Raw genomic sequence first — 26,965 nt, forward strand, 5'->3', positions numbered from 1 at the left:
AGCGGTGTTATCATGAAGCTGCACATTTTGAGTGGTGGAAGTTCAAGGTCAACCTTCAAGGTCATTTTTTTTTATTTCAAAGCGGCGTTCTCATGAAGCTGCACATTTTGAGTGTTGGAAGTTCAAGGTCAAGGTCATCCTTCAAGGTCAAGGTCATCCTTCAAGGTAATTTTTTTTATCAAAATTCAAAGCGGCGTTCTCATGAAGCTGCACATTTTGAGTGGTGGAAGTTCAAGGTCAAGGTCATCCTTCAAGGTCAAGGTCATCCTTCAAGGTCAAAGGTCAAAAAAATAATATTTCAAAGCTGACTTCTCATAAAGCTGCACATTTTGAGTGGTTGAAGTTCAAGGTCAAGGTCATCCTTCAAGGTCAAAGGTCAATGATTTTTTTTCAAAGCGGCGCAATAGGGGGCATTGTGTTTCTGAAAAACACATCTCTTGTTTTTTTCAAACATGGTTAAAAAACACAAATATTTATTTTCATTATTTTATTTTTGAGATACCGTCCAACCATCCCACCCAAGAATCCCCCCCCCCCCCCCCCAAAAAAAAATAAATAAATAAAATTGCATTTTTTTTGCATTTTTGGAAGATAATGTAATAAATGACCCCACCCCACACTATACACCCCTCTCCACTCCACCTCCCTGCTTTGTGATTGAAATTGAGATAGGTCCCTTCACCTTTAAAAAGAAAAATAGATGAGCGGTCTGCACCCGCAAGGCGGTGCTCTTTTTTTATTTCAATAATCACCGTATCTACATATATAAACTTTAACATTTTGCATTCGAAATGGCAGATATGTAATACATGTTCAAGTGTATATTAAAAGTGTTGAAGTTCTTTTTATTTCCTGATTTATGTCTTCGATACCCCTGTCCCGATAAATCCTCATTTGTGATCATGTTGAGCTGTAATATATGGAGCACGTGCAGAGAAAAACTTCTGTCCCGGATAAATATAAACACTCCGCCTAATAGTATGCCATGGATTTCCAACAATCCGTCGCCGCTTTTAAAACAATTCTGACGTCAATAAATCATGACATTTTAGAGTCGTTCCTTTTATGGACCAAAGATTATGTAAATGGTACGTATTTCTTATATACCCATATATAAGTAACAAGTTGGTGTATGTGATTAAATGTGAAATGTGATTTCGCGTTTATTAGTGGTATATCCGGAAATTTTATTTTCGGACAAAAATCCTGAACAAGTAATTTTTTGAATTTCACGTTATTGTTTTGTTTGGTAACATACAAAAATAACGATAAGTATACACATTAAGTAAAGCAATACGTTGAACCAATTATTGTTTAAGCATATTTTAAGGGTGCTGGTGTGAGTACGGTAGTTCAGGATCTTATAGGAGGTTTTGGGGATTCCGATAATGACGTCACGTTTGCGCATGCTCAAATTTTGGCCGTCAAAACTGCGGCCATTCTGCTATTGTTTGCATTGATGAAGCGAATCGTGATCAGGTAACAAACATATTCACGACCCATTTGAAGAACAAAAATACTCAGAAATTCAAATTCTTTCAGATTAAATTGAATCCAATGAACGAACACAAATAAGGACGAAAACAAACAACAAATTGATTGATTTTATGTAATCAACATATAGAAACTGATTTGAACCTATTTGTCTGTAAAAACTTACCTTGTTACAGATTAACTTAATCCTCTTGATAAATGTAAATGTTTTTTATTTAATTGTTCACACAAATTTTGACACTCTTTGTTTCAGCATTTTAACCCAGTGTTAAATTGCCCCTTTCTTTATCACAAACCAATTATCTCGATATGATCGGATACTGTCCAGACAATTACTAAGAAAACAGTGTGTCATAAACCCAGGGACCTATACTTGTATGACTCTGTATGGGGTCTCTGCATAAACCACGTGTGTCTGGTAATTAAACACAATTTATGATACCTCCATGTCATCTCTCGACATATTAAGTCAAAAACTTAACAGTTGCTTAATAAAATATTTGAACATTTTTAAAAACAGACATTTGTTCGAAATTGATTAACAGCTAGGAACTATTAAGTATATATATTAGCCAGTTTAAACATAATAATAAAGTGTTTAATAACTATACATTTAAAATATTGTACACATTTACTGCTACACAATTAACGTATTTAACGGGTACCTGCAAATGTAAACTCTGCTATGATGTCACATTGTGTAAAGATTGTGCGTTACTGCAGTGTTCGAAACATCATCATGAAAACAGAGACGTAGATAACTACGTCTCTGATGAAAACAAGCAATCGCGTTTGGTCATTATAGGGATATAAAATACTTGCGTTAAATAAATAAAATGTGTAGATTAATGGTATCATAAAATGCTAGATTTGTATCGCTCATTATCACTACAGACGAGTTTTCAATATGCGTGTACATGCAAAGACAGTTCAATTTGCAAAATATGCAGGTGTTTTTTCAATTTGAATGCTTAAATTTATTAATATTTTCATTCAATGTTAACGAAACGAAAATTCATTCAATGTGAAAGTAAATTAAAAATACATTTCAAGATTGAAATGTCTTGAGCTATTTTAGGGCTTTGTTTTATAACTGATTCAATGCACCCCTTACACTAAATATCGATCGCGGATGAAAAATAACACTATCGCATCCACATCACTTAAAATAATATTCAAATTATTATTATGTTTTATTATTTTTGAAATATCATTTATTAAATTCTCATTTTAAAAAAGAATACGGATTTTTATAGTTTTGTTTTGTGAAATTGTAAGTATTAAGTCTTCCAACGACCTCAACTCTGGTACAAAGTAATTGGCCGCGATCAAGAAGTTGACGGCCAATCTATTTTTAGTAACGGAAAACCCCTCTTGTGACGTCACACAAAAACCTCCTATTCTCCAGGTGAAAGTTTTAAAATGCATGTGATCGCATCTGGTTGTTCGTCAATGATGCCTTCAATTTCGATCTCAGTGATTTCAAGTTTTCTTTAGTCAACTAAGGACAGACAATGTCTTATTGTTACAACAATGATTTTTCCTACAATGTGCGAAAGCATGGTGGAACATTTCTTCAGAACAAACTTTATTATGTCCGGCGATTATTTAAGTTGTTTTGCGCTGTGTGGTTTTCGTAGTCTTCTTAAACTTCCGACAGCATAAGTAATTTGTATCCAAAACCATGAGTCTAGTCTGTGATTTAATAGGAAAAGCCTTCTGATGCATTTCACGCTGGAGTTTTCTGTTAAGTCGGATGGGACATCAAAATATATAGCTCTTGTTGCCACACAGGTTAAAAGGCTATAAAGATGTCAGACTATATTCTTTACAGTTGTACCTTATACCTTATACCATTTATGCAAATGAAAATGTCTTTGCTTCTTTTACTCCGATCTTTGATGATGATTGGTAGGGTTTAAATCAGACTGAATCATATTTACAATAATTTCAAGGATTACATAGAGGATATTTGTTGGATCCGGTGGATTATCGATTTTAATTCACGAGTGATCATAGAAAATAATATTTTCACGAGTGGCGCAGCCACGAGTGAAAATATATGTTTTCTATGATCACGAGTGAATTAAAGTCGATAATCCACCGAATCCAACAAATTTTCTTTTTATTTAATGCATTTTTCACAGTTTATATACATTGTTCAAGAGTTTAACTAACGAATTTTGCTGGGATAATGACGTCATTTCGTCAAAAAAATGACGTCATTTCACAGTAAACAATGAAAATTATCGATAATTCTCACTGATAATTTTCACTGTTTGAAACAGTGAAATTATCAGTTTTAATTCACTGCTATTTCTCTATAAACCACCGGAAAGCATTAAATAAAAATGTTGTTTACATAATATAAGAAAATGATTTTTATTTATCTTCAAGTTAATGGCGCATTTTGTGTGCTTGTGAAAGGTAATGATGTCAATGACCTCAAACTTTATGGAAGGTTTTTTGTGTCCATGAATCATTACGTCTTCTTGAAATCCTTTCAGTTATGTTTTGTCCACATGTGATGAATCTCTGTGTCGTGTGATGTGAAAAAATTTACACGACAGTTGGGTTCATTTCTTTAACATGTGACTTTACATGTTTACTTTTCAGATGCCTTGAGAGAACAAGAAAGAAAGGATAATGCCAATGTGATATTAGACTCCATCCGTGAAGACATCCGCAATGATCTGCCTCTGACAGCAAGTTCCCCCAGTGAGCAGTTTGTAAAGCCATCAGCAGGACAAGTGAGATAAACTTACTACGTTAGTCACATCTGTAGACATCATCTAGGATTTCATGCCCTCTTACAATTTAAATTTAAGACCATGCCCTAGTTTAATGAAATAATTAAAATGCTTATATATACAGCTTTAGAACATAAGACTAAGCAGAATCAAATGAGCTTCACTATGAGGCAACAAGGCTAAATGCATGTGTCTAAAGTGTTGTTTCAAATTTGCATGTGGGCTATACATGTTACTTGTAATCAAACCTTGCTGAGTTCTTAAATGCTTTTGGAAACATCACAAAAACTTCAGTTCTTTGGGTCTCGAGTGAGTGACCTATGACATTTAGTTTGGCCCCCTTAAATTTTAAGTGTTAATATGTGCTGTACATGTATTTCAGAATGCTGATTGTGACACAAGTTCTACAGTTCACATTGATGCCTTTTTGTATGAGGAAGACGATGTTGATGATCTTGTAGAGAGGGGACTACTGTCCAGGAATTATTGTGTCCACTGCCTGTCCAGACAAGTAAAACCACTAAGTAAGGGACCGAGTTGCTACTTAGAATATAGAAAATATTTTCTATTTGTTCAAATCTCCCAATGATAACCATTTGTTTTGTAAAATAGATCACTGAATTAACTTATTTGGGTATTAGTAAATCAGAATACATGAAATTTCTTTGATCATGTTTGCTTAACATTTTTTACAGTCTTTTCCCCCCTTTGGCCCTTTAGACTGGTTACGTAACTTGGGAGGAATAAAAGACCAATTTAGAGGTCATCAGCAAAAAACAATATGTCACATTCTATCATGGCAATTAGGTAAACATAAGACTCAGACTGTCATTGTTAGCTCATCTATTTTTTGAAAAAAAATTATGAGCTATTGTCATCACCTTGGCGTTGGCGTCCGGTTAAGTTTTGCGTTTAGGTCCACTTTTCTCAGAAAGTATCCAATGCTATTGCATTCAAACTTGGTACACTTACTTACTATCATGAGGGGACTGGGCAGGCAAAGTTAGATAACTCTGGCTTGCATTTTGACAGAATTATGTGCCCTTTTTATACTTAGAAAATTAAAAAATTTTGGTTAAGTTTTGCGTTTAGGTCCACTTTTCTCAGAAAGTATCAATGCTATTGCATTCAAACTTGGTACACTTACTTACTATCATGAGGGGACTGGGCAGGCAAAGTTAGATAACTCTGGCGTGCATTTTGACAGAATTATGTGCCCTTTTTATACTTAGAAAATTGAAAATTTTGGTTAAGTTTTGTGTTTAGGTCCATTTTATTCCTTAAGTATCAAAGCTATTACTTTCATACTTGCTACACTTACTAACTATCATAAGGGGACTGTGCAGGCAAAGTAATGTAACTCTGACTGGCATTTTGACAGAATTATGTGCCCTTTTTATACTTAGAAAATTGAAAATTTGGTTAAGTTTTGTGTTTAGGTCCACTTTATTCCTACAGTATCAAAGCTATTGCTTTCATACTTGCAACACTTATTAACTATCATAAGGGGACTGTGCAGGAAAAGTTATGTAACTCTGACTGGCATTTGGACGGAATTATGGGCCCTTTATACTTAGAAAATTGAAAATTTTGTTAAGTTTTGTGTTTTGGTCCACTTTACCCCTAAAGTATCATAGATATTGCTTTCATACTTGGAACACTCGCAAACTATCATAAGGGTACAGTAAAAGGACAAGTTGCATAACTCTGGTTGTCATTTTTACGGAATTATGGCCCTTTTTTGACTTAGTAACTTTGAATATATGGTTAAATTTTGTGTTTCGATCCACTTTACTTCTTAAGTATCAAGGCTATTGCTTTCAAACTTCAAATACTTTCATGATATCATGAGGTTACTGTACCTGGCAAGTTGAATTTTACCTTGACCTTTAAATGACCTTGACTCTCAAGGTCAAATTATTAAATTTTGCTAAAATTGCCATAACTTCTTTATTTATGATTAGATTTGATTGATACTTTGACAAAACTATTCTTACCTGACATACCACAATAGACTCCACCCAAACCATCCCGTGTGCCGCCCCCCCCCCCTCCCTCCCCCCCCCAATTTTTTTTTTTTTTTTTTAAGATTATCTCACAAAAGACACCCTCACACTATACCCCCCCCCCACCCCACCCCCAAATATTTTTTTGAAACGGTTTAAAAAACACAAATATTTATTTTTATTATTTTATGTTTGAAATACCGTCCAACCATCGCACCCAAGAATCCCCCCCCCCCCCTCCCCCCACCCGAATCCCCCCTTCCTAAATTTTTTTTTTTTTTAAGATCATCTCACAAATTACCACCACACCCTCACACTATACCCCCCCCCCCCCACCCCCCCCCCCCCCCCAATTTTTTTATTTTGTTTGAAACAGTTAAAAAACACAAATATTTATTTTTATTATTTTATGTTTGAAATAACGTCCAACCATCGCACCCAAGAATCCCCCCACTCCCCCCACCCCCCCCCCCCAACTTTTTTTTTATGCCCCCCTTCGAAGAAGAGGGGGTATATTGCTTTGCTCATGTCGGTCGGTCCGTCAACCAGGTGGTTCTCAGACGATAACTCAAGAACGCTTGGGCCTAGGATCATGAAACTTCATGGGTAGATTGATCATGACTCGCAGATGACCCCTATTGATTTTGAGGTCACTAGGTCAAAGGTCAAGGTCATGGTGACCTGAAATAGTAAAATGGTTTTCGGATGATAACTCAAGAACGCATACGCCTAGGATCATGAAACTTCATAGGTAGATTGATCATGACTTGCAGATTACCCCTATTGATTTTGAGGTCACAAGGTCAAAGGTCAAGGTCACGGTGACCCGAACTAGTAAAATGATTTTCGGATGATAACTCAAGAACGCGTTTGCCTAGGATCATGACACTTCATAGATACATTGATCGTGACCCGCAGATGACCCCCTATTGATTTTCAGGTCACTAGGTCAGAGGTCAAGGTCACAGTGACAAAAATCGTATTCACACAATGGCTGCCACTACAATGGACAGCCCATATGGGGGGGGCATGCATGTTTTACAAACAGCCCTTGTTTCGTTTTTTTTCGCATTTTTGGAAGATAATGTAATTAATTCCACACCCCCACACTATACACCCCTCTTCACTCCACCCCTCCCTCCTTTGTGATTGAAAATGAGAGTCCCTTCACCTTTAAAAAGAAAATAGATGAGCGGTCTGCACCCGCAAGGCGGTGCTCTTGTTTTTATATGTTTTGGGCTCTTTTTTTATTTTTTCTATTTTGTTCTCATATTGATCTGTTCATCAAGCAAACATAATGAATACATTTGATTTCTTGAAATATGGATACTTAACATTTCTAATCCATTGAGAACCATTGATTATCACGATGTTCACCTTTATGCGAACAACACAATCAGCAGTATAGATATACAGTAAACATGACATCCACTTCTAAATACACGTACAATTGTAATACATTTTATTTCTATTAATTTAATTGACTGCCATAATGAGGTTGTACATGTACAGCATTATTCCTCAATGTAAAGTTGGTAACAGAAAGAAGCACCATTCCAAATCCAATATTCTAACCATTTTTCCAGAAGTTTAAGGTGAAACTTTCCTAAATCAATGAACAAATATCCATGATGTACATTTATTGATGAAAGAAGTTCTTTTTTCAACATTAGTTTTTTTCTAAGCATCTACCTGAATTTAAATCAGTTACTGTACTTTGCTATGGGAAGTAACTGCGATTGATGGCGCTGATATTGTGTGGTTTCCATTACAATTTATTGTTTCTTATATAGAGTGCATGTGCGAATGGGAACCAACTAAATTGCACTACATTTTTTCTAGTGTAAATGGACAAAACATAATATTAATATTTCCAAAACTTCTTCAGGTTGAAGTATTCTACATTAAAGTCGTTGTTTACACAAAATTATGTTATAACAAGTTTGAAGATTCTTGATACAAATGCAATACAGACTGTTTTGAATCTATGCATAATTTTATTCTGACAAAAGCCATCATGCAATGTAGCATATTTTAATGTTGAGAAAATAATAGTGCTTTACCGGTGACATACATTATCCTTATATGACTGGTATTTGTATATTCCTTAAGTGTTAACACACACAATTATTTGTTGAAATTAACATAAAGGCATTTATCAGATTAAACTTTTTGTAAAAATTGTGTAACAGCAAGTTTGAAAAAATTTGGGATGATAAGCCCGATAAAATTAAAAGAAAACTATTGACTCAACCTTATGAAAGTGGAGGCCTAAAGCTTACAGACATTCACTATTTTTTGAAGCCCATAAAAGCGGGCTGGGTAAAAAGATTTTTCGATACAAATAATCATGGCAAATGGAAACTCCTGTTGCACGAAAAACTGAAAAACTTTGGAACAAGTCTTATATTTGAATGTAACTTAGATGAAGCTATAATAAAAAACGTAAGTAAAGAAAATGTATTCTTGAAAGATATGCTAACCGCATGGCAAGGCATCAAAAACCAATATAATAGTTCACAAAGAAGTATCCCTGTATGTCATCATGTGTTATGGAATAACAAAGATATAAAAATCAATAACAAATCCATCTTTCTAGTAAACTGGTATAATAAGGGTGTAAAAACAATTGGACAGTTATACAATTATCGAAGAAATACATATTATACATTTAATGAAATTTCATACTTATATAACATAAATACACAAGAATTTTTAAATTATTATTCACTATTATCCGCGATTCCAAACGAATATAAAACAATATTACATACACAAGGGATGAATACATTACCATTGCCAGAAAAAACTTTTCGTAATGTAATAGAGAATACCAAACAAACAAACAAAGCACTTTATAGTATACAACAAAAATCACAAATTACAAATGACAACAGTACTGAAATGAAATGGAAAAAACAATTGAATCTAAACGAAAATACCGACTGGAGAATTATATATATAATTCCTTTTAAGTCAACAATTGATACATATCTGCGTAACTTCCAATATAAATTCTATTCTCGAATAATACCAACAAATAAATTTTTAACAAAATGCGGACTGAAAGAGTGTAGTTTGTGCGAGTTTTGCCAATCAGACATTGAAACAATTGACCACTTATTTTGGGAATGCGCTCACATTCAAGAATTATGGACAAAACTGCAGTACTTTCTAAAACAAGTGAATATTGAAGTAAAATTAAACAAAGAAATGGCCTTTTTTGGCATTATCGACAAAAAAGTTTACAGCGATGTTTTGAATTTTATATTAATTTTAATAAAAACATTCATATTTAACATGAAAATTAAAAAATGCATCCCAAACTTCAATATTTTTAAGAATTATCTTAAGCTTAAAATACAGACAGAAGCAGAAATTGCCCTCATTAAAAACAAACATGAAAAACATAATCAAAAATGGATCCACTTTATTAGATATTTTTCAACCAATACTACTTAGATAACTTCTTTGAATACATATGTGCACATAATCTTAACACTAGTATGTTTTATGTTTTTTATTAAACGTCAACCTAACGTATAACTTTAACCCAAGCTAGAATTGAGAGCTTTTTTGTTATGATTTGAACATGTTTGAAAATGTTATGTTTATATATTTTTTTCAAGAACTGTCTAAACACATTGTTTATTGTGTGTGAATGAGTGTGTGTGCTTATGTGTGTGTGTGTGTATGTCTGTGTGCGTGTTTTGTGTAACAATATATGTTGTTTGTGTAAAGACTTTTATGAATGTTTACACTGTAGCATATTTCTATATACTTATGTACAGCTCAAAATAATTTGAATGAATGTGACTTTTATTTTATAAAACCCATGTTTTTATATTTGCAAATGTTACTGGTGTCAATATAAATATCAAACATGGAAAAATAAATGAGAAAAAAAAAGTTTGAAAATGCTTGATACTAAAGTACTAGATGCTGTGTTGAATGTATGCATACTATTATGCTGGTAGTAGCTATAATGCAATTTTGCATAGTGTTAAGTTGCGAATAATACTACATGTAGTTATTTTCTTGTGGATTTTAGTTATTTGAGTGTTAATAATTAATCAAAACGATCTTATTGCATATATTTATTTAAATTTTAAATAATTAATGACCTGACCCAAATGAATATGCAAATATGACTGCACATTTCATCTGATACTGCCAAGCCATATAGTTACCTGGATCATATCTGAATATAATATAAGAATTTTGGCATGCGTCAACATCCGTTGTAAGAACCCAAACAAACAACACTTAACCACTTAGATACATATTTGACAAAACTACTCCTACCTAACATGCCACAATAGACTCCACCCAAACCATCCCCCGTGCACTCCCCCCTCCCCCCCTTTTTTTTTTTTAAGATCATCTCACAAATGACCACCACACCCTCACACTATAACCCCACCCCCACCCCCCCCCAATTTTTTTTTTTTTTTGAAACGGTTAAAAAACACAAATATTTATTTTTATTATTTTATTTTTGAAATACCGTCCAACCATCACACCCAAGAATCCCCTCCACCCCCACCCCCCAACCCCGATTTTTTGTTTGTTTTTTTTTTGCATTTTTTTTCGCATTTTTGGAAGATAATGTAATAAATGTCCACACCCCCACACTATACACCCCTCTTCACTCCACCCCTCCCTCCTTTGTGATTGAAATTGAGAGTCCCTTCACCTTTAAAAAGAAAATAGATGAGCGGTCTGCACCCGCAAGGCGGTGGTTTTGTTGTATGTTATGCTTTCTACTTCAGCATTCATCAGTCATTCAGCATCTGTCCCACAAATCAAGTTCATCTTTCAATACCTTCTTGGAGATTTAAGGCACAGAACGGTGGTTGATGTGGGATCTAGAACAGGGGCCATCTTGTATGGTGTAAGTCTGATCATAACAATTTCGTTGATTAACCCCCCTCAAATTTGATGTACAATGTTAAACTTCGGTTGGTTCACTGTAGTTGCATCATGTCAAAATGGAAATTATGTTATATGCTTCCAGCGTAGCTGCAGACCAGCTTGTGCATTCTTGCATACTAGTCAGTTGCTACCCTGTCCGCTAATGAAACCTATGTATGACTTTAAAATAGACTGGTTAACACCAGACAAGTCTGCAAATTGGCATTTACGCATATTTAAGGAGCACTGGACCCATATTGATTCATCAGCCAATCTTAGACTGATATCTGAGAGTAAAAAATATTCTTATATTGAATTGTTGTTTGAACACTTTAACATTGATTCTCTCTTGGAAATTAACACATATATTTAAATGAGTCTTAATTAAGAACTTTCAAAATTTGTGGTTGTATAAAACAAAACGAAAATGTTCCAGAAATCCCTTAAGAGCCTATACCTTCATGTACCATGTTGGTTGCTGGTTGTACAGAATATTTCTTTATTCCAGGCATACTTGTATAGTGAGGCTCCAAACATACTAGGCATAGAGATCGATCCAAATTTCTGTCAGCTCCAACAAAATATCATTGACAAGTATGGAATGAAGAATAGAATCAAGGTACCTTCATAACTGAGTACTGTTCAGATCCAAGATTCAAATTGCTTGAATAAATATCAACAAATATTTTTGTCTTAATTTCCTAGCGAAATCAATCTTTATTATAAAGACGAGCAAGATAGCCAATGGCTAGTGATATTCAAGTCAGGCATTGAAAAATTCAGAAATTTTTGGAAATGTTGTTAGTGGAAATTTCACCTGTTTATTGTGAACTCATTTTGAACCAGGCTAGTTGATATAAATATTCTTTTTAAACTGCCTTTTGTTCTAGATATAAAATCGAATTTCTCATTTTCTGGCAACAATAACCGTATGCGTTTTAAGTGAGTTGACAAACAGTATTGTAAGAATTTACAAATACATGTGTTGCCAAGAAATGCAGTATAAAACTATATTGGGATTATAGAACTCCTTACTTTAAATTTTGCCTTACAATTTAGTATTTTGTTCTGTTTTTGTCCTCACCTGCCATTTTGATATTTTTTTTAAAAAGATTAGCTTTGCTCTAGAAAAAAAAGGCTAAATGCATGTGCCTAAAGTGTTGTCCATATTAGCCTGTGCAGTCTGCAAAGGCTAATTAGGGACAACACTTTCCACTAAAGTGGATTTTTGGTAATGAGATACTTCCTTTAAACGAAAATTACAATAAAGGCGGAAAGTGTTGTCCCATATTTGCCTGTGCCGACTGTACAGTGTAATCCCGGTTGACGCTCAACAAACATTCATAAAACCTAATTTTTCTAGAGCGAGGCTATAACGCTATTTTCCTGTCTAGGTTCTGTTCAGTGATGTACTGGACCAGGCAGAGATGATAAACTCAGGTATGTCTGTTTGTTAGCTCGGCTGTTTTTGAGGTATTGTCATAGCCAGCTTGTCGTCTGCTGTCCGCGTCGTGCTAAAACCGTGACATTTGCCTCTAAAATCAAATAGCTTCCACCTACAACTTTGAAACTTCATATGTAGATGCACCTTAATGAGTTCTACACACCACACCCATTTTAGGGTCACTAGGTCAAAGGTCAAGGTCACTGTGACCTCTAAAAAAAATAATCTGACAAGCTTTCATTTATTAGCTTATCTATTTTTTGAACAAAAATTATGAGCTATTGTCACCACCTTGGCATCGGCGTCTGTGTCCGGTTAAGTTTTGCGTTTAGGTACACTTTTCTCTTAAAGTATCAATGCTATTGCATTCAAACTTGGTACACTTACTTACTATCATGAGGGGACTAGGCAGGCAAAGTTAGATAATTCTGGCATGCATTTTGACAGAATTATGTGCCCTTTTTATACTAAGAAAATTGAAAATTTTGGTTAAGTTTTGTGTTTAGGTCGATTTTTTATTCCTTAAGTATCAAAGCCATTGCTTTTATACTTGCAACACTTACTAACTATCGTAAGGGGACTGTGCAGGCAAAGTTATGTAACTCTGACTGGCATTTTGACAGAATTATGTGCCCTTTTTATACTTAGAAAGTTTAAAATTTGGTTAAGTTTTGTGTTTAGGTCCACTTTTTTCCTTAAGTATCAAAGCTATTGCTTTCATACTTGCAACACTTACTAACTATCATAAGGGGACTGTGCAGGCAAAGTTATGTAACACTGACTGGCATTTTGACAGAATTATGTGCCCTTTTATACTTACAAAATTGAAAATTTGGTTAAGTTTTGTGTTTAGGTCCACTTTTTTCCTAAAGTATGAAAGCCATTGCTTTCATACTTGCAACTAAGGCTATCACGTTTAAACGTTTAAATGGTCGCGTTTCGTGTTTTGCTCATAAACGTTAACCAAAACAATAAACTTTTAAACGATAGTCAATATCAATATAATAAATATTGGGGTGCAAATAACATAGCCGACTAGCGGTACGAAGTATAGCGACGACGAACTGCGAAATCTGGGTACTTGCGGTTAATCCGGGCTACCCAATTCGGCGGTAATTTATTTCTTATTGGTTAGAGGATGGCACAGACATGAACGGAAACTAACGGAAAATCTTTGCTACTTATCAAAAATCTTACAACATTGCAACGAAACAGTGCGTATGCCGCCATCTTGAAATATTTTAAGTGATTGATAAGCAAAGTATATATTGATTATATTATTAATTATATAATTTATTATATATTGATTACTTTTTTGTTAGTAAACTGGTTTTTCATTTTCTGCGGTCGAACGATATGCACATTGTATTTCATGTGCAAAATACGTACATTTTTTTCGGAGTTTCGTTTTCGGATGCAGTATTTTTCATCGATTTTACATTATTTTCAACATTCATTTTATTATAGAATGACGAATACACATGTGGTGATACGGATGGTCTGGTTTATAATATTTTATGGTTTTAATATGACGTATTGCACGAATGGGATATGCGCTGAATATTGCTTCCGGAAATAATTACTATTTTTAGTTTGGAAATGCAATGGTACTGATGCTTTTTAAACGGACATAGGGATACCGTTTAAACGGTAACGTTTCGTTTATTTCATTTCGTTTAAACGTTTAGAAAAATCTGTAAACGTGATACCCTTACTTGCAACACTTACTAACTATCGTAAGGGGACTGTGCAGGCAAAGTTATGTAACTCTGACTGGCATTTTGACAGAATCATGTGCCCTTTTTATACTTAGAAAATTTAAAATTTGGTTAAGTTTTGTGTTTAGGTCCACTTTTTTCCTAAAGTATCAAAGCCATTGCTTTCATACTTGCAACACTTACTAACTATCGTAAGGGGACTGTGCAGGCAAAGTTATGTAACTCTGACTGGCATTTTGACGGAATTATGGGCATTTTATACTTGAAAATTTTGTTAAGTTTTGTGTTTTGGTCCACTTTACCCCTCAAGTATCATAGATATTGCTTTCATACTTGGAACACTCGCAAACTATCATAAGGGGACAGTAAAGGACAAGTTGCATTACTCTGGTTGTCATTTTTACTGAATTATGGCCCTTTTTTTACTTAGTAACTTTGAATATATGGTTACATTTTGTGGTTAGATTCACTTTACTTCTATAGTATCAAAGCTATTGCTTTTTAACTTTAAATACTTTCATGCTATCATGAGGGTACTGTACCTGGCAAGTTGAATTTTACCTTGACCTTTGAATGACCTTGACTCTCAAGGTCAAATTATAAAATTCTGCTAAAATTGCCATAACCTCTTTATTTATGATTAGATTCGATTGATTCTTTGACAAAACAACTCTTACCTGACTCAATCTACCACAATTGACTCCGTCCAAACCATCCCCCCCCCCCCCCCCCCCCCCCCCCCCCCCCCCCCGCCCGGAATCCCCCCATTATTATTTTTATGTCCCCCACTATAGTATTCGGGGACATATTGTTTTTGCCCTGTCTGTTGGTTGGTTTGTTGGTTGGTTGGTCTGTCTGTTGGTCTGTTTGGGCCAACTTTAACATTTTGCAATAACTTTTGCTATATTGAATATAGCAACTTGATATTTGGCATGCATGTGTATCTCATGGAGCTGCACATTTTGAGTGGTGAAAGGTCAAGGTCATCCTTCAAGGTCAGAGGTCAAATATATGTGGCCAAAACGCTCATTTTATGAATACTTTTGCAATATTGAAGATAGCAACTTGATATTTGGCATGCATGTGTATCTCATGGAGCTGCACATTTTGAGTGGTGAAAGGTCAAGGTCAGGTCATCCTTCAAGGTCAGAGGTCAAATATATGTGGCCCAAATCGCTTATTTTATGAATACTTTTGCAATATTGAAGATAGCAACTTGATATTTGGCATGCATGTGTAACTTATGGAGCTGCACATTTTGAGTGGTGAAAGGTCAAGGTCATCCTTCAAGTTCAGAGGTCAAATATATGTGGCCCAAATCGCTTATTTTATGAATACTTTTGCAATATTGAAGATAGCAACTTGATATTTGGCATGCATGTGTATCTCATGGAGCTGCACATTTTGAGTGGTGAAAGGTCAAGGTCAAGGTCATTTTTCTAGGTCAAATATATGGGTCAAAATTGCTCATGTAATGTAACTTCTGCAATATTGAAGTTAGCAATTTTATATTTGACATGCATGTGTATCTCATAGAGCTGCACATTTTGAGTGGTGAAGGGTCAAGGTCAAGGTCATCCTACAAGGTCAAACGTCATATAGGGGGACATTGTGTTTCACAAACGCATCTTGTTTAATTAAAAATCATCTAATAAATAACCACCACACCCTCACACTATACCCACCCCACCCCAAAAAAATAATTTTTATGCCCTCGGTAGGGTGGCATATAGCAGTTGAACTGTCCGTCAGTATGTCAGTCAGTCTGTCTGTCAGTCCGAAAAAAACTTAAACATTGGCCATGACTTTTTCACTTTTTAAGATAGCAACTTGATATTTGGCATGCATGTGTATCTCATGGAGCTGCACATTTTGAGTGGTGAAAGGTCAAGGTCATCCTTGAAGGTCAAATGTCAAATTTATGGTGTCTGTCCTTCCAAAAACTTTAATATTGGCCATAACTTTTTCAATATTGAAGATAGCAACTTGATATTTGGCATGCATGTGTATCTAATGGAGCTGAACATTTTTAGTAGTGAAAGGTGAAGGTGAAGGTCATACTTCAAGGTCAAATGTCAAATATATGGCGTCTGTCCGTCCGAAAACTTTAACATTGGCCATAACTTTTTTAATATTGAAGATAGCAACTTGATATTTGGCATGCATGTGTATCTCATGAAGCTGCACATTTTGAGTGGTGGAAGTTCAAGGTCAAGGTCATCCTTCAAGGTAAAAAATAAAATAAAAATCAAAGCGGCGTACTCATAAAGCTGCACAATTTTAGTGGTGGAAGTTCAAGGTCATCCTTCAAGGTCAAGGTCATCCTTCAAGGTCAAAGGTCAAAAAACAAATTAAAAATTTCAAAGCGGCATTATCATGAAGCTGCACATTTTGAGTAGTGGAAGTTCAAGGTCAAGGTCATTCCTCAAGGTTAAGGTCATCCTTCAAGGTAAAAGGTAAAAAAAAATCAAAGCGGCATTATTATGAAGCTGCACATTTTGAGTGGTGTAGGTTCAAGGTCAAGGTCATCCTACAAGGTCAAGGTCATCCTTCAAGGTCAAACAATTTTTTTTTTAATCAAAGCGGCGTTATCATGAAGCTGCACATTTTGAGTGGTGGAAGTTCAAAGTCAAGGTCATCCTTCAAGGTCAAAAAATAAATAATAAAAATTTCAAAGCGGCTTCTCATGAAGCTGCACATTTTGAGTGGTGGAAGTTCAAGGTCATCCTTCAAGGTCAAGGTCATCCTTCAAGCTCAAAGGTCAACATTTTTTTTTTTTTAATCAAAGCGGCGTTCTCATGAAGCTGCACATTTTGAGTGGTGGAAGTTCAAGGTCAAGGTCATTCTTCAAGGTCAAGGTCATCCTTCAAGGTCAAAGGTCAAAAAAATTATTATTTCAAAGCCGTGTTATCATGAAGCTGCACATTTTGAGTGGTGGAAGTTCAAGGTCATCCTTCAATGTCAAGGTCATCCTTCAAGGTCAAAGGTCAAAAAAATAATATTTTAAAACAGCCTTCTCATAAAGCTGCACATTTTGAGTGGTGGAAGTTTAAGGTCAAAGTCATCCTTCAAGGTCAAAGATAAAAAAAAAAAAAAAATAATTAAAAGCTGCGCAACAGGGGGCATTGTGTTTCTGACAAACACATTTCTTGTTTTTTTCAAACGTGGTTAAAAAACATAAATATTTATTTTTATTATTATATTTTTGAAATACCGTCCAACCATCCCACCCAAGAATCCCCCCCCCCCAATTTATTTTTTTTTTTCATTTTTGGAAGATAATGTAATAAATGACCACACCCCCCGCACTATACACCCCTCTCCGCTCCACCCCTCCATCCTTTGTGATTGAAATTGAGATAGGTCCCTAAAACTTTAAAAAGAAAAATAGATGAGCGGTCTGCACCCGCAATGCGGTGCTCTTGTTCAAAACTGCACCCGCAGCCAAGCGTTGGCACCCGTTATGCGGTGCTAGTGTTTTTTGTTCCATTGAGCCTCACTCTAGTATAACTGTGTTTAATGCATGTTTGTAAAGTGTCGCCCCAGATTATCCTGAGCTGACTATCTGGGACTACACCTTCAGTTTTAATCATATTTTTTGTTTAAAAAAGTCTCTTATATAAAAATATAAGCATGAATCCAGTAAAGGCAGAAAGTGTTGTCCCTTGTTAGTCTGTGCAGCCTGCACCGGCTAATCTGCGATGACACTTTACCACAGAGTGAGACACATTTGTGATCCCCACGCTAAAACAAAAAGTGTGGTTATCTCCGCCGTCTTTCCGGTTGTCCGTCTGTCCGTCCGTCCTGGCCACTATCTCCTCCTACACTATTAGCACTAGAACCTTGAAACTAACACATGGTAGCTATGAGCATATGTGCGACCCTGCACTATTTGGAATTTTGATCTGACCCCTGGGTCAAAAGTTATGGGGTTGGGGTGGGGTCAGGTCAGAGATTTACACTCATTTTTAGCTCACCTGTCACGAAGTAAGCTTATGTGACCTTGTGATGTCTGGCGTCCGTATGTGCGTGCGTGCATGTGTGCGTGCGTGTGTCCGTCAACAATTTGTTTGTGTAGACAGTAGAGGTCACATTTTTCATCCAATCTTTATGAAATTTGGTTAGAATGTTTATCTTGATAAAATCTGGTTTGGGATTGTATTTGGGTCATCTGGGGTCAAAAACTAAGTCACTAGGTCAAATAATAGAAAATAATAGAAAAACCTTGTGTAGACAATAGAGGTCACATTTTTCATCCAATCTTTATGAAATTTGGTCAGAATGTTTATCTTGAAGAAATCTGAGTTGGGTTGTGCCGGGGCATCCGATACCGTTCCTGCATTCCATATTTGGTGAAATACCAAGAGATTCTGAATTCTGTTTATAAATTCTTGCAAATTCTCAAAAAAAAGCATGTCAACTCTTTCGCAAATTCAGATGTTACTAAATGGGGGAACAAAGAAGTTCAAAGAAATGTTTCACACTATGTACTAATATAAATGGTTTGTTGTAAACTGTTTATTTTTGATATGCACACATGATGATTATAGTAATAAACATATTAAAGCTCTGTTTTGTAGTTTCTTCTTTAACACCCCTTAGCCTAGACTTAAACAGGTGGTTCCGAATGCTTTGCTAAAACTTTGGCTACAGTTTCTAAAATTTGGCTACACAAAATTCCATTTAGCTAAATTGTTGGCTACAGGAATTTTTGGGCCAGGGGAGCCCTGTTTGGATTGTATTTGGGTCATCTGGGGTAAACAACTAGGTCACTAGGTCAAATAATAGAAAAACCTTGTGTAGACTATAGAGGTCACAGTTTTCATCAGACCTTAATGAAATATGATCAGAATGTTTGTCTTGTTAAAATCTGGGTTGGGATTGAATTTGGGTCATCTAGGGTCAAAAACTAGGTCAAATTAAAAAAAAACTTTTGTAGACAGTAGAGGTCACAGTTTTCATCAAATCTTTATGAAATTTGGCCAGAACATTAATCTTGATGAAATCTGGGTTGGGATTGTATTAGGATCATCTGGGGTCAAAAACTAGGTCACTAGGTCAAATCATAGAAAAACTTTGTGAAGACAATAGAGGTCATATTTTTCGTATGTTCTTAATGAAATATGGTCAGAATGTTTATCTTGATAATATCTGATTTTGGATCGTATATGGGTCATCTGGGGTCAAAAATTAGGTCACCGGGCCAATTCTAGTAAAACCTTGTGTAGATGAAAGGTCACAGTTTTCATAACATCTTAATAAAATTTTGTCAGAATGTATTAATAAATGAAATATGGCTTGGGATTGTATATGGGTCTAATAAAATTAAAGTTCATGAAGCAAGGTTAGTCAGGTGAGCGATTCAGGGCCATCATAGCCCTCTTGTTTTAGGTTATTTTACATTAACTTCTCTATTTCTACATCGATTTACTTCAAATTGATACTGAACCTCTTATGACAATACGGTCAATCTCAACTATGCATGGCCCCATTACCAACCCTGGGGCGCCCTGCCCACATAGACCACACCCACCCAAAATTGACTTTTACTATAATTTCTTCCTTTCTATACCGATTCTCTTCTAATTGATACTGAACTTCTATAATGACAATATGACTCTCAATTATGCATGGCCCAATTACCAACCCTGGGGCGCCCCTGGGTCAAACATGCGGCATGTGGATACGCGTCGGCCTCTGCCGCGCCATTTCTAGTTTTCATTTAATTTTACCCCTGCAAACAAATTTTAAGACAGTATATCTGAGCCACTCTGCTGGACAGTTTGTCTGAGGGTCTGCAAACTTTTGTCGATCCACTTCTTCCAAATTTCTCAAGTGATTAATTTGAAACTTAAAATATGTCATTACCCATGACATGTAGATGTGCAAGATACAATTTTCACATGCAGTAATTTGCTTATATCTGAGTTATGTGTCCTTGAATCTAGCTATGGGCATAGGTGCGATGCCTGTGTCATGTTAGTGACAAAGCCATAGTTTATTCAAAACACTGTTTCAAATGATGTAATAACAATGGATACTTAGATGCATTTAACTTCAAAATAAAACAACACCTACAAAATGAGGTCTACACTTTGATCTTTTCTATAGAATGATAAATGTTCACTGGCAGCTATTAAAATAATTATTTGTGACATGCATTCAAGAGTGTTTACCTTAGAAAAAATTGGGAACTAAAAAAGTTAAGAATACAAATTGCTACCTTTAAGGTTATAGTCATACTATTTGTAGATCAACTACTGCACTTAAAAATCTCAAACCTCTTGTAACATCTGGGTCAGAGCAGTATGTGGAGGTATTTGTCATCTGAAGTAATAGCTTTGAGTCACGCTCTGGGGCTTATTGCATGTGCATAAAGAGTCTTTCCAGAACAGCCTGTGCAGTCTGCACAGGCTATTCAGGGAAATAACTTTCCACTTAGACTGGATTTTTATTTAGAAGAGATTTTCTTTCGTTTTACAACAAATTCTATATAAGCGGAAAGTGTCGTCCCTTATTAGCCTGTGCGGACTGCACAGGCTAATCTGGAATGATACTTAATGTGCACAAATAACCCCAGTTTTCTCAGAGCAAGGCCCTTGTTGTTTAATTGTGGGTGTTACTTGTGTTTCAGCTGATGTAATAGTGCTCAACAATGTCTTTGAATTCTTCTCAAGTGTGGAAGTACAGCTAAGGTATACAGTCAAACCTGAATTCAGCGGTCAGTCAAGGGAAATGACCAAAGTGACCGCTGTCCACAGGTGACCGTTGAATTCGGATCACAATTTTAAGATGGTTTGTCAGTTGGTGGTATTGCTACGTCGTTACCCCACCCAGTCGTTTGCATACAGTGTTAAACAAATGCTCATTGCCGTTAACTAAGCATAATAACAGAATTTACTTACATTGAATAATACAGAATAATATTTTATAGATTGATTTAATTTCATATTGTTATTAAACTAAACCAATGACTTTATCAACGCTAGTATAATTGTTTAATCATGCATCTCGATCATTCAGTTAATTAAACTTGTCACGTGCCGTTGACGTCACGTCCGTACAAGTCTAAAAAGCGGATTCGCTTTCATAAACCGATAGTACGGTGATATTGTACCGTTCTAATTCAAAGAAAAAGACGCAACAAGTTTGTTTAAATTTGTTCGTACGCAAACATCACACAAAAAGCATTTTAATTCAACAACCTCATACAAAATACAACGCTTCAAACTCACATTTGCATTCGAATCATACTCCTCCATAATTTCTCGCTTACGCTTAAGCACACTCTGCATTTGCGTACGTCCAACACAGAGCTCACTTGCTATTACACGCGAACTTTTTCCAGATTCAAATAGTTTCAAACACTTGACTCGCTCCTCTAATGTGAGGAACTTACGTTTACCGCTCATTGTTATTCCGTGATTTATTATTCCGATTGCTTTTAGAAGTGTTGTGAACGCTAGAAAGCTCTTTTAAAGAATGATCCGAAAATGTTATTTTAAAATCGATACTCAATGTTGTAAGTACAATGTACTAATTAGCGGTCATTTAATTAGCGATTATTACTTTAAACGTGTATGTTAAAAACTCTGACATATTTTCTGTTGAAGAAACCCCCACAATTTTCCCCGGTAAACAAACCTTCTCAACACCTTATTATTTGTTTACTCGCAGCAAGCCGCTTTTATAATATCAAAGGCAATTACCGCTATCAAACGCTTTAACCGCAACATAGACGGACAAATGATGTGCAGTGTTTTTAATTTTCGCTAGACGACTGACGCGTGACCGCTGATTTCAGTTCAAACATGAATTTCGGAGTTTAAAATAGTGGCCGTTGGCCGTTATGAACAGGTGGCCGTTAAATTCAGGTGTAATCTAGAGTGTTTTTCGTCGGGGGGATTCCAGACTGACTGTTGTCTGCAGGTGACCGGTTAATTCAGGTGGCCGTTAGGTCAGTTTCGACTGTATGTTTAAATGTTACTTATTTTATTTCGACATATTTAATATATAATGCTTGTGCTATTTGGTTACTCGTAAATATCATTGAATGGATTCATATATTTGAATCACTGGGAAAACTCATGGGAACTACAACAAATTGTCTTATGTCAGAAACCTCTAGATGGATTCAAGTTTTGTGGAAGCTATAATTGGGTATGTTCTACTAAATTTCTTCAAATGATGTTATCATGTAAAAAAAAATCCCCTAGGGAGCAAGCAAGTATTATGTACGTGGCTTTTTAATCTCAGAAACCACCCACTGACTTTCACTTAATTTGGATCCGTAATAACAGACCATTATGGAGATTACAGAACGGTTCCTTAGGTGGTCACCTTGAAATTCCACTGAAACAAAATGTTTTGATATGTTACAAGACATGAATGCCATGATGACAAGTATGATTCTCACTAAGCGATTTATCGTGCTGGCCTCTAAAAATTCTCTTAAATCAATTTGGTTCTCTTACAAACTTTGCAGAAAAGATTCTTGTGTAATTCACCATTTAATTTCTGCAGACAATTGCAATTCATTAAACTGAGATAAGCTACAATCAGTAGTTTGGCTTTCTTAATTAGCTCGGCGTTTTCGGAGAAAACCCGAGGTATTGTCATAGCCAGGTCGTCATTTTGTCCGACGTCCGCATTGTGCTAAAACCGTAACATTTTTCTAAGGTTCTGAACATTGGCTCTAAAATCAAATTGCTTCCACCTACAACTTTGAAACTACATATGTAGATGCACCTTAATGAGTTCTAAATGCCACACCCATTTTTTGGTCACTAGGTCAAATTCACTGTGACCTTAAAAAAAAAAATTCTGACAAGCTTTCATTTATTCAAAACTGCACCCATAGCCAAGCGTTTCACCCGTTATGCGGTGCTTTTGTTTTATTTAAATAATTATTGAGTCAAACATTCATATTGATTGATTTTGATAATGGAGCATCAATTTAAAAATGAGTTATTTATGACAACTGATATCTTACTGGCTGTAGTCTCTTTCTGTCGAAAACAAATATGAGCCATGTTGTGTGAAAACGCAGCTTAATGCATGTTTGTAAAGTGTCATTCCTGATTAGCCTGTGCAGACTGCAATTTCCACTTTAACTGTATTTTTCGTTCTAAGGAAGTATCTTCATAGCAAATATCCATATTTTGTGGAAAGTGTCGTCCCTAATTAGTCTGTGCTGACTGCACAGGCTGATCTGGGACAACACTGTGCACATGTATTAAGCTCCATTTTCCCATTGTGAGGCTATAATGTTTCAAACAAGGGTCAGACCAGCAATAATATTGGTCATATTTATTTCAGAATATGGCAGTTCCTCTTTGAGACAGTTCGTAAAAAAGACACAGTTTTAGTAACTGTTCCAAGCATAGAGGAATCTCTGAGCAATATTGATGTAAGTGTTCAGAGAATTCAAACGTGGCAAAGAACTAGACAATAGTCATAAATTGAAATGAAATCACTCTAAGCAGTAGTTCAAGGATTTCAATTGAAACAGAATTCTGCCTTTTGATGCAAGCATTTAGCAATATTAGCACTTTTTACTCGTACATACCATCTGCCTTGCATCACTTTGAAACAAATGTTACCAGAAAGAAAAATCAAAACATTTTTTATATAATACTAGGTTAAGTCACATAGTATTTAACTGAAATGTAAACTTAGAAACATTTGCAGTGAATTCAATTCACATGCACAAACAATAAAAATCTATATTTAAGCATTTTTACCCTTGAACATCTCATATGATGGCTGATCAACGTAATTTAATTCCTTGTTTACAAAAGCTATTGAAATCCCTAGGTACCATTAGATTGCTATGAAGTTGGTATAGCCCATGTTAATCTATTATTTTGTTTGCTACTGTTTTCTTTGAATCCTACAACCATATTGAATCTTTGAATACATACCTGTGATTAGATACTGATATGCATGTTTCATTGGAAGCTTTTTGAAAGCTTCAACAGCTTTGTATTTATGCAAACAACAACAATTACTAGTATTTACACCAACAAGTTTTTAACTTTTCACCTACAGAATGCCTGAATTAAAAATATTATATTTTATAGCAGTTTATTGATATCAAGATCTTTATTTCAATATATTTTATTATTTTTTTAGAAGTTTTAACAACAAATTGATCTCTTGAAGTTGTTTCCGATTTTGATTTTAAATGAGAAGCATAATAAATGCTGTTTCAATATTGTTAAGAGTTCAAGTGTCATGTCAGTTTGCATTTTCCACTGTTATTTTACCAGGCAGCTATTGATGTTCAGACGTGGGTGGAACCAGTGAATGTGGACAATGTAAGAAAATCGGCAGTGCTAAAATACTTTCCAGATGAGGACAGTTCAGATTTAGATGACATATTTATGTACCGGGTTAAATAGTCATTTGAGCTGCGTTCTTGGAAAACAGGGCTTAATGCATACACATAGTATCATTCCAGATTAGCCTGTGCCTAGGCTCATCAGGGACAGCAGTTTCCACTTTTATGGAATTCATAATTTGATGGAAGCTTCTTCTGAACAGAAATCCAGTCTAGGGGAAAGTCTTGTTCCTAATTAAAGTGTGCAGGCTGTACAGCCTAATCTTGGATGACACTTGACCCACATGCATTAAACCCGGTTTTCCACAGCACATCTTATTTAGTTGATAATAAATAACAATCATTTACAGACGTGTTTAGTTTTGGTTTTTATTAGCTCACCTGAGCACAACGTGCTCATGGTGAGCTTTTGTGATCGCCTTTTGTCCGTTGTGCGTTGTCTGTTGTGTGACGTCAACATTTGCCTTGTTCACTCTCTAGAGGCCACATTCATTGTCCAATCTTCATGAAATTTGGTCAGAAGATTGGTTTCAATGATATCTTGGATGTGTTCGAAAATTATAACGTTTGCTTGAAAAACATGGCTGCCAAGGGGCGGGCATTTTTCCTTATATGGCTATTTATGGCTATAGTAAAATCTTGTTAACACTGTAGAGGCCACATTTATTGTCTGATCTTCATGAAACTTGGTCAGAAGATTCATCCCAATAATATCTTGGAAGAGTTCGAAAATGATGCCAGTTGGTTGAAAAACATGGCCGCCAGGGGGCGGGGCATTTTTCCAAATATGGGTATTGTAAAACCTTGTTAACACTCTAGAGGCCACATTTGTTGTCCAATCTTGATGAAATATGGTCAGAAGATTTGTCTTAATGATATCTTGGATGAGTTTGAAAATGGTTACGTTTGCTTGAATTACATGGCCTCCAAGGGGTGGGGCATTTTTCCTTATATGGCTATATAAGGCTATAGTAAAATCTTGTTAACACTCTAGAGGCCACATTTATAGTTCGATCTTCATGAAACTCGGTCAGAAGATTTATCCCAATAATATCTTGGACGAGTTCAAAAATGATGCCGGTTGGTTGAAAAACATGGCCACCACAGGGGCGGGGCTATTTTCCTTATATGGCTATAGTAAAACCTTGTTAACACTCTAGAGGTCACATTTATTTTCCGATCATCATGAAACTTGGTCAGAACATTTGTCCCAATGTTATCTTGGATGAGTTCCAAAATGGTTTTGGTTGCTTTTGTTGCAAAAACATGGCCACCAGGGGCAGGGCTTTTTTCCTTATATGCCTATACATGGCTATAGTAAAAACTTGTTAACACTCTAGAGGCCACATTTATTGTCCAATCTTCATGAAATTTGGTCAGAAGATTGGTCTCAATGATATCTTGGATGAGTTCGAAAATAATTATGTTTGCTTGAAAAAAATGGCTGCCAAGGGGTGGGGCATTTTTCCTTATATGGCTATAGTAAAATCTTGTTAACACTCTAGTGGCCACATTAACAGGCTTTCTACTGCCTCTCCACAAAAAACTAGGGCAAAAGTAGGGCAAGATTTTAGCAAAAAGTAGGGAAAAGTAGGGAATTGTACTGTTAAAAAGTAGGGCTAAAAAAGAAAATTATTACCATTTTCAGCTCGAATTACCGTTAAATTTATACATATTCTAGTCCACCTGATGCTGTGAGAATGCCTTGTTCTGCCCATCCTTGAAATACAGGCACCTGAAATTTTTATACGCCCGTATAAATACGGGACGTATTATGTGAAACCCCTTGGCGGCGGGCGGGCGGGCGGGCGGCGGGCGGCGGGCGGAAGGCATCACTTTGTCCGGACTCTAATTCAAATTGTATTCATCCGATCTTCACCAAACTTGGTCAGCAGTTGCATCTAGTTGATATCTAGGCCAAGTTCGAATATGGGTCATGCCGGGTCAAAAACTAGGTCATAGGGTCAATAAGTGCATTTTCAAAGGGGCCACTTTGTCCGGACTCTATTTCAAATTGTATTCATCCGATCTTCACCAAACTTGGTCAGCAGTTGCATCTAGTTGATATATAGGCCAAGTTCGAATATGGATCATGCCGGGTCAAAAACTAGGTCATAGGGTCAATTAGTGCATTTTCAACGGCGCCACTTTGTCCGGACTCTAATTCAAATTGTATTCATCCGATCTTCACCAAACTTGGTCAGAAGTTGTATCTAGACAATATCTAGGTCAAGTTCGAATATGGGTCATGCTGGGTCAAAAACTAGGTCACAGGGTCACTTAGTGCATTTCAAGCA

General features: G+C 35.8%; 1 protein-coding gene across 1 annotated transcript; it reads left to right on the forward strand.

The window, feature by feature from the left end:
• The first annotated feature begins 915 nt into the window (after positions 1 to 915).
• On the forward strand, positions 916 to 25,015 carry LOC127875258 (uncharacterized). The gene is made up of 9 exons (XM_052420183.1): positions 916 to 1,088; positions 4,111 to 4,244; positions 4,627 to 4,768; positions 11,023 to 11,144; positions 11,673 to 11,783; positions 12,559 to 12,604; positions 20,961 to 21,021; positions 23,645 to 23,735; positions 24,598 to 25,015. The coding sequence occupies exons 1-9, from the start codon at positions 986 to 988 to the stop codon at positions 24,727 to 24,729; spliced, it is 942 nt and encodes a 313-aa protein (XP_052276143.1). The 5' UTR covers positions 916 to 985; the 3' UTR covers positions 24,730 to 25,015.
• The last annotated feature ends 1,950 nt before the right edge of the window (positions 25,016 to 26,965 follow it).

Source organism: Dreissena polymorpha, chromosome 3 (assembly GCF_020536995.1).
Source record: "Dreissena polymorpha isolate Duluth1 chromosome 3, UMN_Dpol_1.0, whole genome shotgun sequence".
Classification (NCBI taxonomy): Eukaryota; Metazoa; Mollusca; class Bivalvia; order Myida; family Dreissenidae; genus Dreissena; species Dreissena polymorpha.

Excerpts from the sequence above, each read along its gene's own strand:
- LOC127875258 (XM_052420183.1), top strand. The coding sequence starts at position 986 with ATGGATTTCCAACAATCCGTCGCCGCTTTTAAAACAATTCTGACGTCA. Across the intron at positions 12,605-20,960 it reads GGCAGAGATGATAAACTCAG|CTGATGTAATAGTGCTCAAC; the intron begins GTATGTCTGTTT and ends CTTGTGTTTCAG. Across the intron at positions 23,736-24,597 it reads AATCTCTGAGCAATATTGAT|GCAGCTATTGATGTTCAGAC; the intron begins GTAAGTGTTCAG and ends TTATTTTACCAG.